This window comes from Physella acuta, unplaced genomic scaffold (assembly GCF_028476545.2).
Source record: "Physella acuta isolate Inbredline_101_S28 unplaced genomic scaffold, ASM2847654v3 ptg001451l, whole genome shotgun sequence".
NCBI lineage: Eukaryota > Metazoa > Mollusca > Gastropoda > Physidae > Physella > Physella acuta.
Genome location: NW_026732966.1, coordinates 891 through 15,709, shown reverse-complemented (window position 1 = coordinate 15,709; position 14,819 = coordinate 891). Strand labels below are relative to the sequence as shown.

Sequence of the window (14,819 nt, the reverse complement as noted above, 5' to 3'; positions counted from 1 at the left end):
ATATATATTATATTAAATATATATATATTCAAATTGATTCTATTATCCATATGATGATTTACTACATCATTATTTAATATGTTTCCACAAGTTTCAATGGTGGGAAAGTAAAACTTTTGTACAAAGAATATTGACTTTTATTAGTTACTTCCCATTACAATTTCTATGAAGGCTAGGGGAAAGAACCTTTCACAATATTCCAAGTGATAACAAATGTAAAAACATTAAATAGTGACAAATCGTAATAATGAAACTCTTTATTTATTATTATTTTATTTAAACATAGATATCAATTTCGTGTAGAATACTTGCAAAATCATTAATTATTTATAGATTTATAAATTATAATTTGACTCCAATTTAAATAGGAAAACACCAGCTACCGTAAATTCTTTATTTGTATAGAGTTGTAAACTGACAATTTTTGTTATTAGTTACCTCTAATAATGCATTGAAATATTTAAAACAAAATTAAACATCACTAGAAGATAGTGGCACAACCTGAATGGTAGAAAGAGATACCCACCTCATCCCCCCCCCCAACACACACACACACTCCCCCCCCCCCCCCCCACTCAACCGGACTGGCGGACATTTCAAGGTAGCGTGCCCTCATTGCCAAGGGTCAATTTTATGTCATGGAAAGTTTTGGAATGATAGATCATTACGTGATTACAGAGACCCTTCTCCTACAGTCGTTTCTATTTCTGTCCATGGGTGGCTACAGTGTGAACTTTTGACTCCGCAGCACACTAAACTAAGTAGTGAAGAGAAACCTAGTTTGCACACCTTATTTTAATCTAGTTCTTATGCCATTTTATTTTTTCCCTTTGATTATTATATATGCAATTGATGTTCATGGTTCATGTCTTTGATGCTATGTAAAATCTATCAAATATATTATTATTACTGATTTATATGTTTAAAACAATTGAATTAATAAAAATAAAAAAATAAAAACTACCCCCTCCTCTCTCCCCCTCTATCCACTTTACCCCCAGACATGATAACCCCACAATCCCTTTAACTGTTCCAACGACCCCACCACCCACCGCAACATCAATATCCAGAACTTATTTAAAGTTCTAAATCGTGTCTCTTTCCCCTCATCTTTCACACTGCAACCTTTTGAAAACTCAATGCGACCACTACAACACCCTTTCAACTAGTCAACTTAAGTTGTTTCCCTACATAGAAAATGCTTCACTGTCCCATTGACCCTCTCTGAAAAATTTCCTTTCCTCTCCCCACCCAGACTTCTGACACTTTCATTTGACCTTCACCCCTTTTACTGTCATCCTTTGCAATTTTTTTTTATTATCAAATACATGACATCATGTAAATATTCATTATGTACATTTGCAAAACCTTTCGTTTTCATTTGGTGTTCAAAATTATGTTAAAAAATTTGATGTTGATGTACTTGTTTTAATTGCAAATAAAAGTATTAAAAAAAAAAAAAAAAAAAATTAAGACCTCCGCTGTCTATTGAGGTTTGTTATAGCAAAAAAAAAATTGTTTAAATAAATAAATTTAAAAAAAATAATTAAAAAAATAAATAAATAAAATAAAATAAAAACCAACAAAAAAAAAAAAAAAAAAAAAAAAACTAGAAGATAGTGGAACGGCGTGGTCGGGCGCGAAAGGATATAACCCACACGCTAACGCACACAAGTCCCCAGTTCGGAACCTCGGGCTGATGAGTATCGTTGACTGAAGCCCAACTAGGAGAGACCAACTAGGAGAGACCAACTAGGAGATAAAACTAAAAAAACCAACTGCTGCCTTGCAGATTGTTCTTTGGAGAAGTTCCACTAACACACAGCCCGGCTTCCTACACAGCCCCAGCTGTTTTGTGTTTTAAATGAAAGCTCAATGGAAACAGCTGATCCAAAGACAATAGCCTGTGCTGTATTACTGAATTAGTGTATTGCTTTAATACCCGACAAAATAGTGTTTGTGGTTTAATGCTAGACGAAAGGGTGTGCTGTTTAAGGACGTTATGCAAGAAAATATCTCAAAGAAAACAAGTCACAACTCAAAACAAGTGCTCCAAAAATCTATGCTGATGATATAATGAACGCAATGTTTCCATCCACCCTAACAAAACTCTCGACCTTATAAAAAGCAGAGAAAGTCATCCATCTCTCGTCGATGGCCAGATAAAAATAATATAAAAAGAGCCAAACCGAGTTTTAGATTGACAAGTCTAATAACGGCGACCAGGCGACATTTTCCCCATAGGTTGCTCAGGGTAGCTCAGCCGATTAACCTTTAGTTATCGGTAATTCCCCTTTTTTTTCTATCTCCAAGGTTGGCGACCTGAGTGAGTGGTTGCTATCTGTGGTAGTGGTTGCTATCTGTGGTAGTGGTTGCTATATGTGGTAGTGATTGCTATCTGTGTTAGTGGTTGCTAGCTGTGGTAGCGGTTGCTAAATGCGGTAGTGGTTGCAATCTGTGGTAGTGCAGGTTGCTATCTGTGTTAGCGGTTGCTAGCTGTGGTAGTGGTTGCAATCTGTGGTAGTGGTTGCTATCTGTGTTAGCGGTTGCTATATGTGGTAGTGGTTGCTCTCTGTGATAGTGGTTGCTATCTGTGGTAGTGGTTGCTATCTGTGGTAGTGGTTGCTATCTGTGGTAGTGGTTGCTATCTGTGGTAGTGGTTGCTATCTGTGGTAGTGGTTGCTATCTGTGGTAGTGGTTGCTATCTGTGGTAGTGGTTGCTATCTGTGGTAATGGTTGCTATCTGTGGTAGTGGTTGCTATCTGTGGAAGTAATTTCTATCTGTGGTAGTGGTTGCTATATATGTTGGTCGTTGCGTTTGTGAGGAAAGATGGAATGCTGCTATAACATATTTAGGATAATAAATATTTGTTGTCAATGAGTTATTATTCATAAAGTAGACTGCATTACTCTTGATGTTTTCTTATTATTGATATGGTGAGTACTTCAGCACTACACGGTAGCACATGCGATGAGGTTTTTGTAGCACTCTACAGATTTATGAGTGATGGGTACTACAGTATTGCATAGCTGAACGAAATTGTGTCCTACAGTATCGCATAGCTGAATGAAAGATGGGTACTACAGTACTGTATATCAGTTAAGATAAGAGTACTACATAACTGTATAGTTGTTGTAGGGTGGGAATTGAAGTACTGAGTGAATGAATGAGAAATAGGGTACTATTGTACTTATAGTTGAATAACAAATGAGTACTGTACTATTATATTATTAAAGGTAATATAGTACTCTATAGTTATGTGAAAGATGAGTACTTTAATACCTGATTATGAATGGGTACTACAATACTCTATAGTTGTTTGAAAGATGAGTAGATATACTAGTACACTGCATAACACAAGAAAACAAAGACATTATTTCTACACGGATACATGTGTGACCTTTGAGCATAAGTAAACAGTTACCAGTCGTCATCGGGCATATCGATTTGAAATACTTCCTCAAATAAACAGGATATCTCAAAATTGACAGAAAAGTTACATCGATTTGAAATACTTCCTCAAATAAACATGATATATCAAAATTGACAGAAAAGTTACATCGATTTGAAATACTTCCTCAAATAAACATGATATCTCAAAATTGACAGAAAAGTTATATCGATTTGAAATACTTCCTCAAATAAACATGATATCTCAAAATTGACAGAAAAGTTACATCGATTTGAAATACTTCCTCAAATAAACATGATATCTCAAAATTGACAGAAAAGTTACAAGAAATAAATGTTCTTTTCTAAACATTAGAGTGACGGCGTGGTAGGGCAGGATAGCATATGGTTGTCAACTCAAAACTCGCGAGTTCGAAACCCCGGCAGACGAGGCTAGACAGCTGAGGACAGCAACCTATCCAGGAGAGACAACTCCAAAATCAAACAACTGCTGCCTTGCAAGTTGTTTTTGCTGGACTAAGGCTATGGACGCAAATCCAGAAATGAAACCAGGCTGAAATAGCAGCTAATATGACACAAAACATGTTGACATGTAATACTATATTGTGTTGGAGGAATTCCCCTTCAATATTTCACTTAAGAACGAAGAGGAAGGATGTAAACTGCATTTAACTAAACACCGACAAGAGCTGAAACTGTATTTACAGATTGAACATTTTTACATTCCCAAACCTAGATTATATATTTAATACAATGCATTATACAATTTAAGACGTTGACAGTTAGAGTTTTACTGTTTACTATGCCCACAGCTATTTCTTCTTCTTCTTCGTTCTTAATTGTTAGTGTTTGGAGGGATCGAGCTTTATCTGCCAGAGGGTTCGAACTCGAGACTTTTTTCGAATTTATCAACCATGAGCTTTGCCGACTCGACAATGCTTCCATCACAATTAAGGATTACGTGTCAACTGGTTATGCGCCATTGAGGCCATTGGCTCCGATTTTAGCCTGCTTTTCTTTTTGGATTTGCTTCCATAGCCTTTGTCCAACCAAGAACAAACTACAAGGCAGCAGTAGTTTGATTTTGGAGTTGTCTCTCCTAGAAGAGTGGCTGTCCCCAGCTAACGAGCCTCATCTGCCCGAGGGTTCGAACTCGAGACTTTTTCGGTTTAGCAGCCATGAGCTTTACCGACTCGACCACGCCGACCCCTCAACAGGTATTTAATTAATTTAATTTCTTCAGTACCCATCAGACCTGAATGGACTCGGGGAAGCTGTACTCATTTGGACCGGATTCGAATTGGAAACGTTCTGGTTAGCAGCCTAGCGCTCTACCGCTTAGGCCACGTCGCCCCATAGTTGAAATAGTAGCCCAAGAGGTGGGGGTGGGAGGGGCGGCTTAGGCTCTCCAATTAAAATTACTTAATATTTCGTCTTAAACTTAAGACTTTTTATTCCCTGAAAACGCCAAGGCCCCTGGAAGCTGTCCAGTCTGCCCCCTCCATTATCCTCCACCGCTCGCACCAAACGCAGTGGCTGACAATTGATTTCTGACAACTGTTTCAAACAAGAGTCGCGACTCTATCACCGATCAGGTTCAATCGCGCGATAGGAGCTGATGCGCCCTGTAATATATGGCCCACGCTGGACAGGGCCAACCCCCCCCCCCCCCCCAACAACAGTGGCCTTATCGCCCTGTGATGGGCCACTCCATTAGACTCTGACCTTAGAACAGTTCAGCTTTCCGGTGTTTTTTTATCTCCCCTTGTGATTTATCTCGCAGTGGTAAATCTCGAGCGGTGAACGAGAGCAGGCGAGAGCGGACGAGAGCCGAGACTCGAGTCTGAGGTGGGTGGGCGGATGATGAATAATTAAGTGAACATTTGGTCCAAGTGTAGGGAGTAACGTGACTGATATAACGGTTCCTTTTGTCTCAACGGGAAGTTCCTGTAGTTTTAGACTTTGAGTACACTAAGCGTAACAGCTTGTACAGTTTCAACAACTATTTGATGAATAGTTTCAGCAATAGTTTGAACATTAGTTTTAACAATAGTTTCAACAATAGTTTCAACAATAGTTTCAACAATAGTTTCAACAATAGTTTCAACAATAGTTTCAACAATAGTTTCAGCAATAGTTTCAACAATAGTTTCAACAATAGTTTCAACAATAGTTTCAACAATAGTTTCAACAATAGTTTCAACAATAGTTTCAACAATAGTTTCAACAATAGTTTTAACAATAGTTTCAACAATAGTTTCAACAATAGTTTCAACAACAGTTTTAACAACAGTTTAAAAGACAGTATCTACAAAAGTTTCAACAATATTTTAAACATTACTTCCAATAATAATTTAAAAATAGTTTCAAACAGTTTCAACAATAGTTTAAACAAGTGATTCAACAATATTTTCAACAATAGTTTCAACAACAATTTGACGAATAGTTTCAAAAAAAAATTCTACATCAACTAATTCGAGCAAAACTTTTACTATTACAAACACTATTAAAAGCTTTTTCAATTTCAAATCTTCTCAACACAATAAATAAAACCCAGTTTCAACAGCCTCAGTAACTTCCCTCTTCACCATTTGATTCAACGGTTTCTAGAAATAATTAATTATTTATGTACGGATACACAGCGGACCCTCAAGCACTCTCTTATCTAATATACCACAATAAGAAGTTTGACCTGATTGTGTATGGGTATCGTGTCTACACACAGCACACCTAGAACACACCTTAGTTTGTCAACACACAGCACACCTGGAACACACCTTAGTTTGTCAACACACAGCACACCTGGAACACACCTTAGTTTGTCATAGCACATCTGGAACACACATTTGTCAACACATAGCACACATAGAACACATCTTAGTTTGTCAACACACAGCACACATAGAACACACCTTAGTTTGTCATAGCACAATTGAAACACACCTTAGTTTGTCAACACATAGCACATCTGGAACTCATTTAAAACTTGTACTGGGTGGGGGGGGGGGGGGGAGAGAGAGAGGGCGAACTTAAATTCCTGGGGGGGGGCATGGGTGGACAGAAACAAGGTCAAGTCTATATTTACTGTATAGAACTATAGATTATATATTTTTTCTACTTCATTCAGATGAAGAGATACCTGAAAGAAACTCCGCAAACGTAATATGAAGCTCCAGAGACACTAAAAAAAAATTCTAGCGCCAAATGTGGCATCACATGGCGAGACAATCCAGCAGGGAAATTAATCTGCAGATGTCTGAATTATCTTCCCTTAGTTCTCCCACAGAATGTACCATGTGAGACTATTTTCTTTCGCGAGTAGCACAAGAACGGGGGAAAAAAATCGCCCCTTAAGGGATATAACTCGATGGTTAACTCCCCTGGATATAAAATAGGTTAACTCTCTCTCCATTTCATTGTTTGTTACATTAACCGTAAGTACAGTCGAATGTAAAACATTTTTTTTCTTACAATTTTTTTTACATGCCAGAGACGTAGAGATAACGGTTTAGTTGTTTTTTTACTGCAATTCTGAAACATGAATCATACCTGTGCGATAGTATTCATAAACACCACACAGTAATATTTGTTTTAGCTTTTAGTTCGATCAGAATATATGTCTATTTAGGGAAAAAATTTGTAATACGATTTTGATCGATTTCTAATGTACCGTGAGGGGTTAGCGTAGTCGAGTGGTAGTATGAGTGCTTGCCAACCAGTAAGTCAGAAGTTCGAACCTCGGAACCCGAACATCCCCTCACGGCAATCAAAAACATAAATCAAAGTATTTGAAGAAATTAAGTTTTTTTTTAAATACAGCACATTAACACACGTTATAAATAGTAACACATCAGCAGTTAGGTCACGTGTCACTGCTTTTGACGTCTAGCTCGTCTTAAACCCACATATTCACTCCCTTCACGCCTCGCCAACCATCATGACCCACGGCCTCTGCCCCCATGACCTCCATCCCTTATAACCCCATAATCCTTTCCCTGCTCCAACGATCTCACTACAACTCTAACCACTCCACCACTACTACCCCCATGACCCCCAACCACCCCACCACTATAACCCCATAACCCCAACCACCCCACCACTACTACCCCCATGACCCCCAACCTCCCCACCACTACTACCCCCATGACCCCCAACCACCCCACCACTACTACCCCCATGACCCCCAACCACCCCACCACTACTACCCCCATGACCCCCAACCACCCCACCACTACTACCCCCATGACCCCCAACCACCCCACCACTACTACCCCCATGACCCCCAACCACCCCACCACTACTACCCCCATGACCCACAACCTCCCCACCACTAGTACCCCCGATGACCCACAACCTACCCACTACTACCCCCCTGACCCACAACCTCCCCACCACTAGTACCCCCGATGACCCACAACCTCCCCACCACTACTACCCCCATGACCCCCAACCACCCCACCACTACTACCCCCATGACCCACAACCACCCCACCACTACTACCCCCATGACCCCCAACCACCCCACCACTACTACCCCCATGACCCCAACCACCCAACCCTTACTACCCCCATGACCCCCAACCACCCCACCACTACTACCCCCATGACCCCCAACCACCCCACCACTACTACCCCCATGACCCCCAACCACCCCACCACTACTACCCCCATGACCCCCAACCACTCACCACTACTACCCCCATGACCCCAACCACCCTACCACTAGTACCCCCATGACCCCCAACCACTCACCACTAGTACCCCCATGACCTCCAACCACCCCACCATTATTACCCCCATGACCCCAACCACCCCACCACTACTACCCCCATGACCTCCAACCACCCCACCATTATTACCCCCATGACCCCAACCACCCCACCACTACTACCCCCATGACCCCAACCACCCTACCACTAGTACCCCCATGACCCCCAACCACCCCACCACTAGTACCCCATGACCCCCAACCACCCCACCACTACTACCCCCATGACCCCAACCACCCCACCACTAGTACCCCCATGACCCCCAACCACCCCACCACTAGTACCCCATGACCCCCAACCACCCCACCACTACTACCCCCATGACCCCCAACCACCCTACCACTACTACCCCCATGACCCCCAACCACCCCACCACTAGTGTCCAATCCGGTTTTTGACGACTCGAAAAATACAACACACCAACTCACACGCTATAAATAGAACACAACACTATCGAGGTATTACCAATAAAAATACAGACAAATGTTCAGAGGAAAAACAAAAAAAATCCAAAACCTTATCATACCCCCCTCCATTTCATTGTTTTTTGCCCCCTTGACCCCCTCCTCTTGCTCGATTTTTTAAATTTTCAATCGAAAGTCCTTACTATTTATTACCTCCCTGTATACACATGGTCCATAACATGTTGTTAAAAATTGTCTAAACAGCCTATTTGTTTTTTCATATGTATATATTTGTAAATCCATCTTCAATATATTTATGTAATAACCTTTGGAGCTTATTTATTCCCTAATGGGAACACTGTAAACCACTATGTTTGAAATGATGTAAATGAGTTTGATGTTGTTGTACTTGTTTTTTTTTTATTTAACCAGTCGTATTTCTCAGTAGCGTAGCGGGGGGGGGGGCATATGTCCCCGGGCGCCGACCTTAGGGGGCGCCAAAATGGGTAGGAAAAATAAATTGAAAGGTTGAGGGGGGTGCAAATCGAAAGTTTGAGGGGGGGGGGGGCAAATCGAAATCTCGAGGGGGGTGCAAATCGAAAGTTTGAGGGGGGTGCAAATCGAAATCTCGAGGGGGGTGCAAATCGAAAAGTTTGTCCCCGGGCGCCGGGAAGGGTCGCTACGCCTCTGGTATTTCTAAAGCTTTTAAAAATGTTTTTTATTTAAATAATGAGCTACCCAGAATTCTATGGGTTTATTTTAAAGCCCCTAATGGTCGCACTATTGAAGTCAGTTTGGGGTGACTTTAAAAAAAAATATCGTGAAGTCGTCGAATAGCACCGCACGACTTGTGTGCCTTTTCCGTGATAAAGGACATAAAGCGAAAACTGAGCATCATTAGGGGCGCATTATGTCGCGACAAGAGGACGTGACGTCAGTCGCAGCCAACACGCACACACGCAAAAAATACCTCCGCCCAAACAATGTTTAGCTGGATAACAGGGTTACGGCGGAGAGTTTCGTGAAAAAATAGTTCCATGTTGTCAAACTGTGGCGAGGAAGAATGGGGATTTATTGAACGTGTGTTCTATGAGTTGCTGGTACTAATGTTATACCATCTTAAGGGAAAGGCTCAAGTATTAGTGTCTATTATTTTTGAAAACACACGGAATTTTCAACACAAGTCTTCGTTAGTATAACGAAAACAAAAACTTGTTTGGGAATATGAAAGCAGTTTTTAAAAATAACTTTTTTTTAATGTTTCGACTTTATGTATTCGTAAAACAAAATAAAAAAAAAACAAACACAAAAAGTGTCGACGAAATAGCCCAAAATGTAGTTGATTATTTAAAAATTGCGTTAAAAGTAGACCAAAGCCTACAATGGGTGGAAAAGGGGGTGAGGGGGGGGGGGGGGGTTATGGCCTATAGCCGTAGATTTTTGTGAAATTGATTAGAAAATATTCTAACGAACAAAATATGAGACAGTAGCGGAGCTTTTAAGAGTTAAAACCAGTTTTAGAGTATGATCATATGGACATAATTTCAAGGGCTCAGGCTGCCTACTCAGTCTTGGGTGTACAGAGATTCAGAGTTTCTTCAAGGCATCTCTCGGGGAGGGGGGGGGAGTCTATCGACACCCGAACGAAATAGAATTTATATAGAAAATATATACTTTTAACCCAGGGGTCGGCGTGGCCGAGTCGGTAAAGCTCATGGTTGCTAAACCGAAAAGTCTCGAGGTCGAACCCTCGGGCAGATGAGGCTCGACAGCCACTCTTCTAGGAGAGGCAACTCCAAAATCAAATAACTGCTGCCTTGTAGTTTGATCTGGTTGAACAAAGGCTATGGAAGCAAATCCAAAAAGAAAAGCAGGCTGAAATCGGAGTCAACGGCCTCAATGGCATAACCAGTTGACACGTATCCTTAATTGTGATGGAGGCGTGGTCGAGTCATGGTTGATAAATTCGAAAAAGTCTGGAGTTCAACCCTCTTGTAGATAAGGCTCAATCCAACACTAAAGAAGAAGACAATGTCCGCCCCCCCCCCCATTAAATATCAAATGCCCCCCACCCCCCCACCCCTCGAGAAAAAAGTCTGGAAGCAACACTCCTGGGAACAGACCTACAAATATCAGAGTAGCAAAACACCGCTGGAATAAAGGGGAGATGATCGTGTAAATCAAACAAGTTGAGATAACTGCTAAAAAAGAAATTCTTTGACAAAAAATTATATAGTTTACTATATTTACGTTTGACAATAAAATATACATTAAAAATCTAAAGGAATGTTATTTTTACAATCTATTTAAAGGACATTTTAGATCTACACAATTTAATAATATATTATGTCTTTATTATTCTATTTCAAGGATACCCACAACATCTTAAAATAAAACATTAATTGGTGAGGTGGTATACACTAAATTGTATTACCGTGGTGTGTTCAGTTTCCATAACTTCTTCTACGTTCTTTATAAAAAAGTGTTACATAACTTTTGTTTTACAACATTGCTTTCATCCCTACCCAAAGAACAGAGTCGAGTCACTCCCTTTACTAAACCGGAAATGGATCAATCCCATGGAAGCCCTACTCGCTGCTACAATTAACCCTATGGGGTTTCCTTCAATGAGGGGAGAGAGTCACATTGGGGCCAATCAAATTGGCTCAGAGAAAGGGTTAAAAAAAATTAACGTTTTTTTTTCTTCTAGTGAAACTCTTCAAGCTCTAACAGCGTATTAACGACTGAAATTTTTTATTTTATTTTTTTAACTTTTAACCTATTTTGTTTTTTTGTTTACTTAATAATAGACATTTGTATCTTTACTTTTCCCAAAGATTAGTTAAGCAACCAAACTGGATAAGTACAAAATAATAAACTATTCGTTTCGTTTTAGTTGGATTTAGTATTCAACTAAAACGAAACGTATATTTTAAAAATATTTTATGAAAATTTAAATTAAAATGTATAAAATGTATAGCTTTTACGGTTCATAAATTTATAATTATTAATAGAAAAACAACACCCACAGGTATTATTTTTTCTGTAGAAAAAAAAGATATGAAAAATTAAAGATATTATTAGCAAAACATGTTTTGTGTCATATGTGTTCAATCATGGTTATAATTTTTTTAAAAATATCTGTTTTATAAACATTCTAAGCGTCAACATAGGGCTACAGTGTTAATAATGAAATCGATTAACCCATTTTGGACTATACTATAGTATAAGTACATGTTTGACTTGTAGCCCTCGTTTGTATGTGAAGATGTTGTAGCCTGCGTTTGTTTAAAAACGTGTTGTAGCCTCGTTTGTATAAGATGTTGTAGCCCTCGTTTGTATAAAAACGTGTTGTAGCCCTAGTTTGTATAGGAACATGTTGTAGCCCTCGTTTGTATAAGAACAGTTTGTAGCCCTCATTTGTATAAGAACGTGTTGTAGCCCTCGTTTGAATGGGAACATGTTATAGCCCTAGTTTGAATGGGAACATGTTGTAGCCCTCGTTTGAATGGGAACATGTTGTAGCCCTCGTTTGAATGGGAACATGTTGTAGCCCTCGTTTGAATGGGAACATGTTGTAGCCCTAGTTTGAATGGGAACATGCTGTAGCCCTAGTTTGAATGGGAACATGCTGTAGCCCTAGTTTGAATGGGAACATGTTATAGCCCTAGTTTGTATAAGAACATGGTGTAGCCCTCGTTTGTATAAAAACATTTTGTAGCCCTCGTTTGTATAAGAACATGCTGTAGCCCTAGTTTGAATGGGAACATGTTGTAGCCCTAGTTTGAATGGGAACATGTTATAGCCCTAGTTTGTATAAGAACATGGTGTAGCCCTCGTTTGTATAAAAACGTGTTGTAGCCCCCGTTTTTATAAAAACTTGTTGTAGCTCTCGGTTGTATAAGAACATGTTTGACCTGGATATATCGTTTGTGGAAGAATAGATTGATCATACAGACCTTTTTTTCTGCAATCTAAAAATAAGACATAACCCATTCTTACAAATTGGGCTCAACAAAATAATATTATTAGCTAAATACTGTCGGGTAACTCTGAAAAACACTTCCACTTAGAACTAAGTCATTTGGCTGGTGGATCAATTATAGTTAATCTTACCCCGTGGGACAAGACGTCCCCCACACATGTCACAGGCCCATACATAGCACAGTACGGGTATACGATGTAGTCCATAAAGAGTTAATCAACTTCATGGTCTACAGAGTTGCCATGTTTTGGCGCTTAGAGTGTTAATAAAGAACATATTTGAAAACCCTTTATAATAATAAGCTTTTAAATTCACTTTAAGATGAAGTATTACATTATATGCAGTAAAAGTTACGAAAAAATAAACGACTTCAAGGCTTTTCACATTGATTTAACTGTTTTCTATATCAATTTTGTGGCACCGACATAGAAAATCTAATTGGATAGTAACTGGTAAGAAGCTCCACAAACCTTTCCAATTTTATTTTTTTATTTACTTTGGGGGGGGGGGGGGGCGCTATATATTTTTTTAAAAAGGAGGGACGGGACGGACGATTTTTCATAGGAATAACTATAAATAGAATGGGAGAGAGGAGCGCAAAAATGTATAGTTCGCCCCGGGCGCAGGAACCGGGTGCTACGCCTCTGTGCCAGTGTTCAAAATAAATTTTAAAAAAGAACCTTTCTAACTTGGTGGTTATAATGTGTAAGAGATTTAGTGAGCGAGTTAATATTTGGAAGCCGGCGATTAGATACTCATGCTCGATAATTCAAAAATAGAATCTACGTTTGAATAAAAAAAAAAGATACGACAGTTTAATCTAAGTCTGAACATCGGCTACATACACATACACTTTGTCAAAAACTACCAGAAAGGTATTTACACCCACGAAACTTTAAACATTCTAAACTAATTTTTAAACTTACAAAGAGAACATCACCCTCCGTGGGTTCAAATCGATGCAAATAATTTAACTTAATTTTTTTTTAAGTTCTGATAGGGAAATAAAAATCTCCCAATAGACAAGAGTAAACTTCCTTTCCCTAGACTATTATTGGTGAATACTAAGGGGAAGGCGAGCAGGAGACACTGTACACATAAGCCCTTGGACTAATTGGGCTAATTGGGCTAATTATGTTAAATTGACCAAAGTGCCGCGGGCAAGAGCCTCTAAAAATTGAGTTAGCTCCCTTATTAGGCAACGATATTTTATTAGAAGTCGGATGCTCTCCCTTGCGAGTCAACATTTGTGTTTGATGTAAGTTGTGGGTTGTTTGTTTTTTTAACCGTTCGTGGAAATTTTAACATATTGGGCATACAATCGTGGATATTTTAACATATTGGACATACAATCGTGGAAATTTTAACATATTGGACATACAGTCGTGGAAACTTTAACATATTGGACATACAATCGTAGATATTTTAACATATTGGGACATAAAATCGTGGAAATTTTAACATATTGGATATAAAATCGTGGAAACTTTAAAATAATGGACATACAATCGCGGTAGCTTTAACATATTGGACATAAAATCGTGGACATTTTAACATATTGGACATACAAGCGTGGAAACTTTATATCAGTTGCGTTTAAAGCGTTAATTTTGTTTGAGGTGATGTGATTGTACTATGAAGTAAATTTTGACCTACCTCTAAAGTCAGTTTTCCATCCGGACAATCTTTTCTAAATCCTTTATGCCTGGGGATAAAAGAACGGTACACATTTTATTATATCAGGTTACATAAAGAGAAATTATAAAATTCGTTGAATATGCGAAGAATTAGGCTTAAGTAATAGTATTCTCAAATTGCGAATGGACGCATTAGACATGATAAACGGTGTTCAAATAATTGTATCGAAATAAAACGGACAATCGGATGAGACGATTGACATTTGTAAGATGTAACTACTTCGACTCAAGTCTACACACACACACAAAATATATACAAATATACAATTTTGGCACATTTGGCGATCGACATATTAGCGAATGTGAATTCTCCAGAGGTCGATTTATAACATGAAAATATGTTGTATATGTCGTATATTAAAATGTATGTTAACATTAGCGTAGCGTTACAAAGTGTTGTTGGGGAGGGGGTATTTTGACCAGTTATAAAGGTGTTCGTGGGAGGGATGAGGAGTAGGGTGTCCCGATCAATGACATCACGATGTTTTAGCCACATTTTAAAAACGCTTACCCTATCGCTTACCATATCGCTTACCCTATCTCTTACCCTAT

The 14,819-nt window shown here is 39.1% G+C and overlaps 1 protein-coding gene across 1 annotated transcript in view; it reads right to left on the bottom strand.

Annotated features, from left to right (window-relative positions):
• The window catches only part of LOC131927955 (neuronal calcium sensor 1), a gene marked incomplete at its 5' end in the record, with an annotated part of 62,493 nt that extends 48,218 nt beyond the window's left edge, over positions 1-14,275 (bottom strand). The window contains one exon of the mRNA XM_059283836.1: positions 14,227-14,275. Coding sequence (XP_059139819.1) covers positions 14,227-14,275 — 49 coding nt within the window. The remainder of the gene's footprint in view (positions 1-14,226) is intronic.
• Between the last annotated feature and the right edge of the window lie 544 nt (positions 14,276-14,819).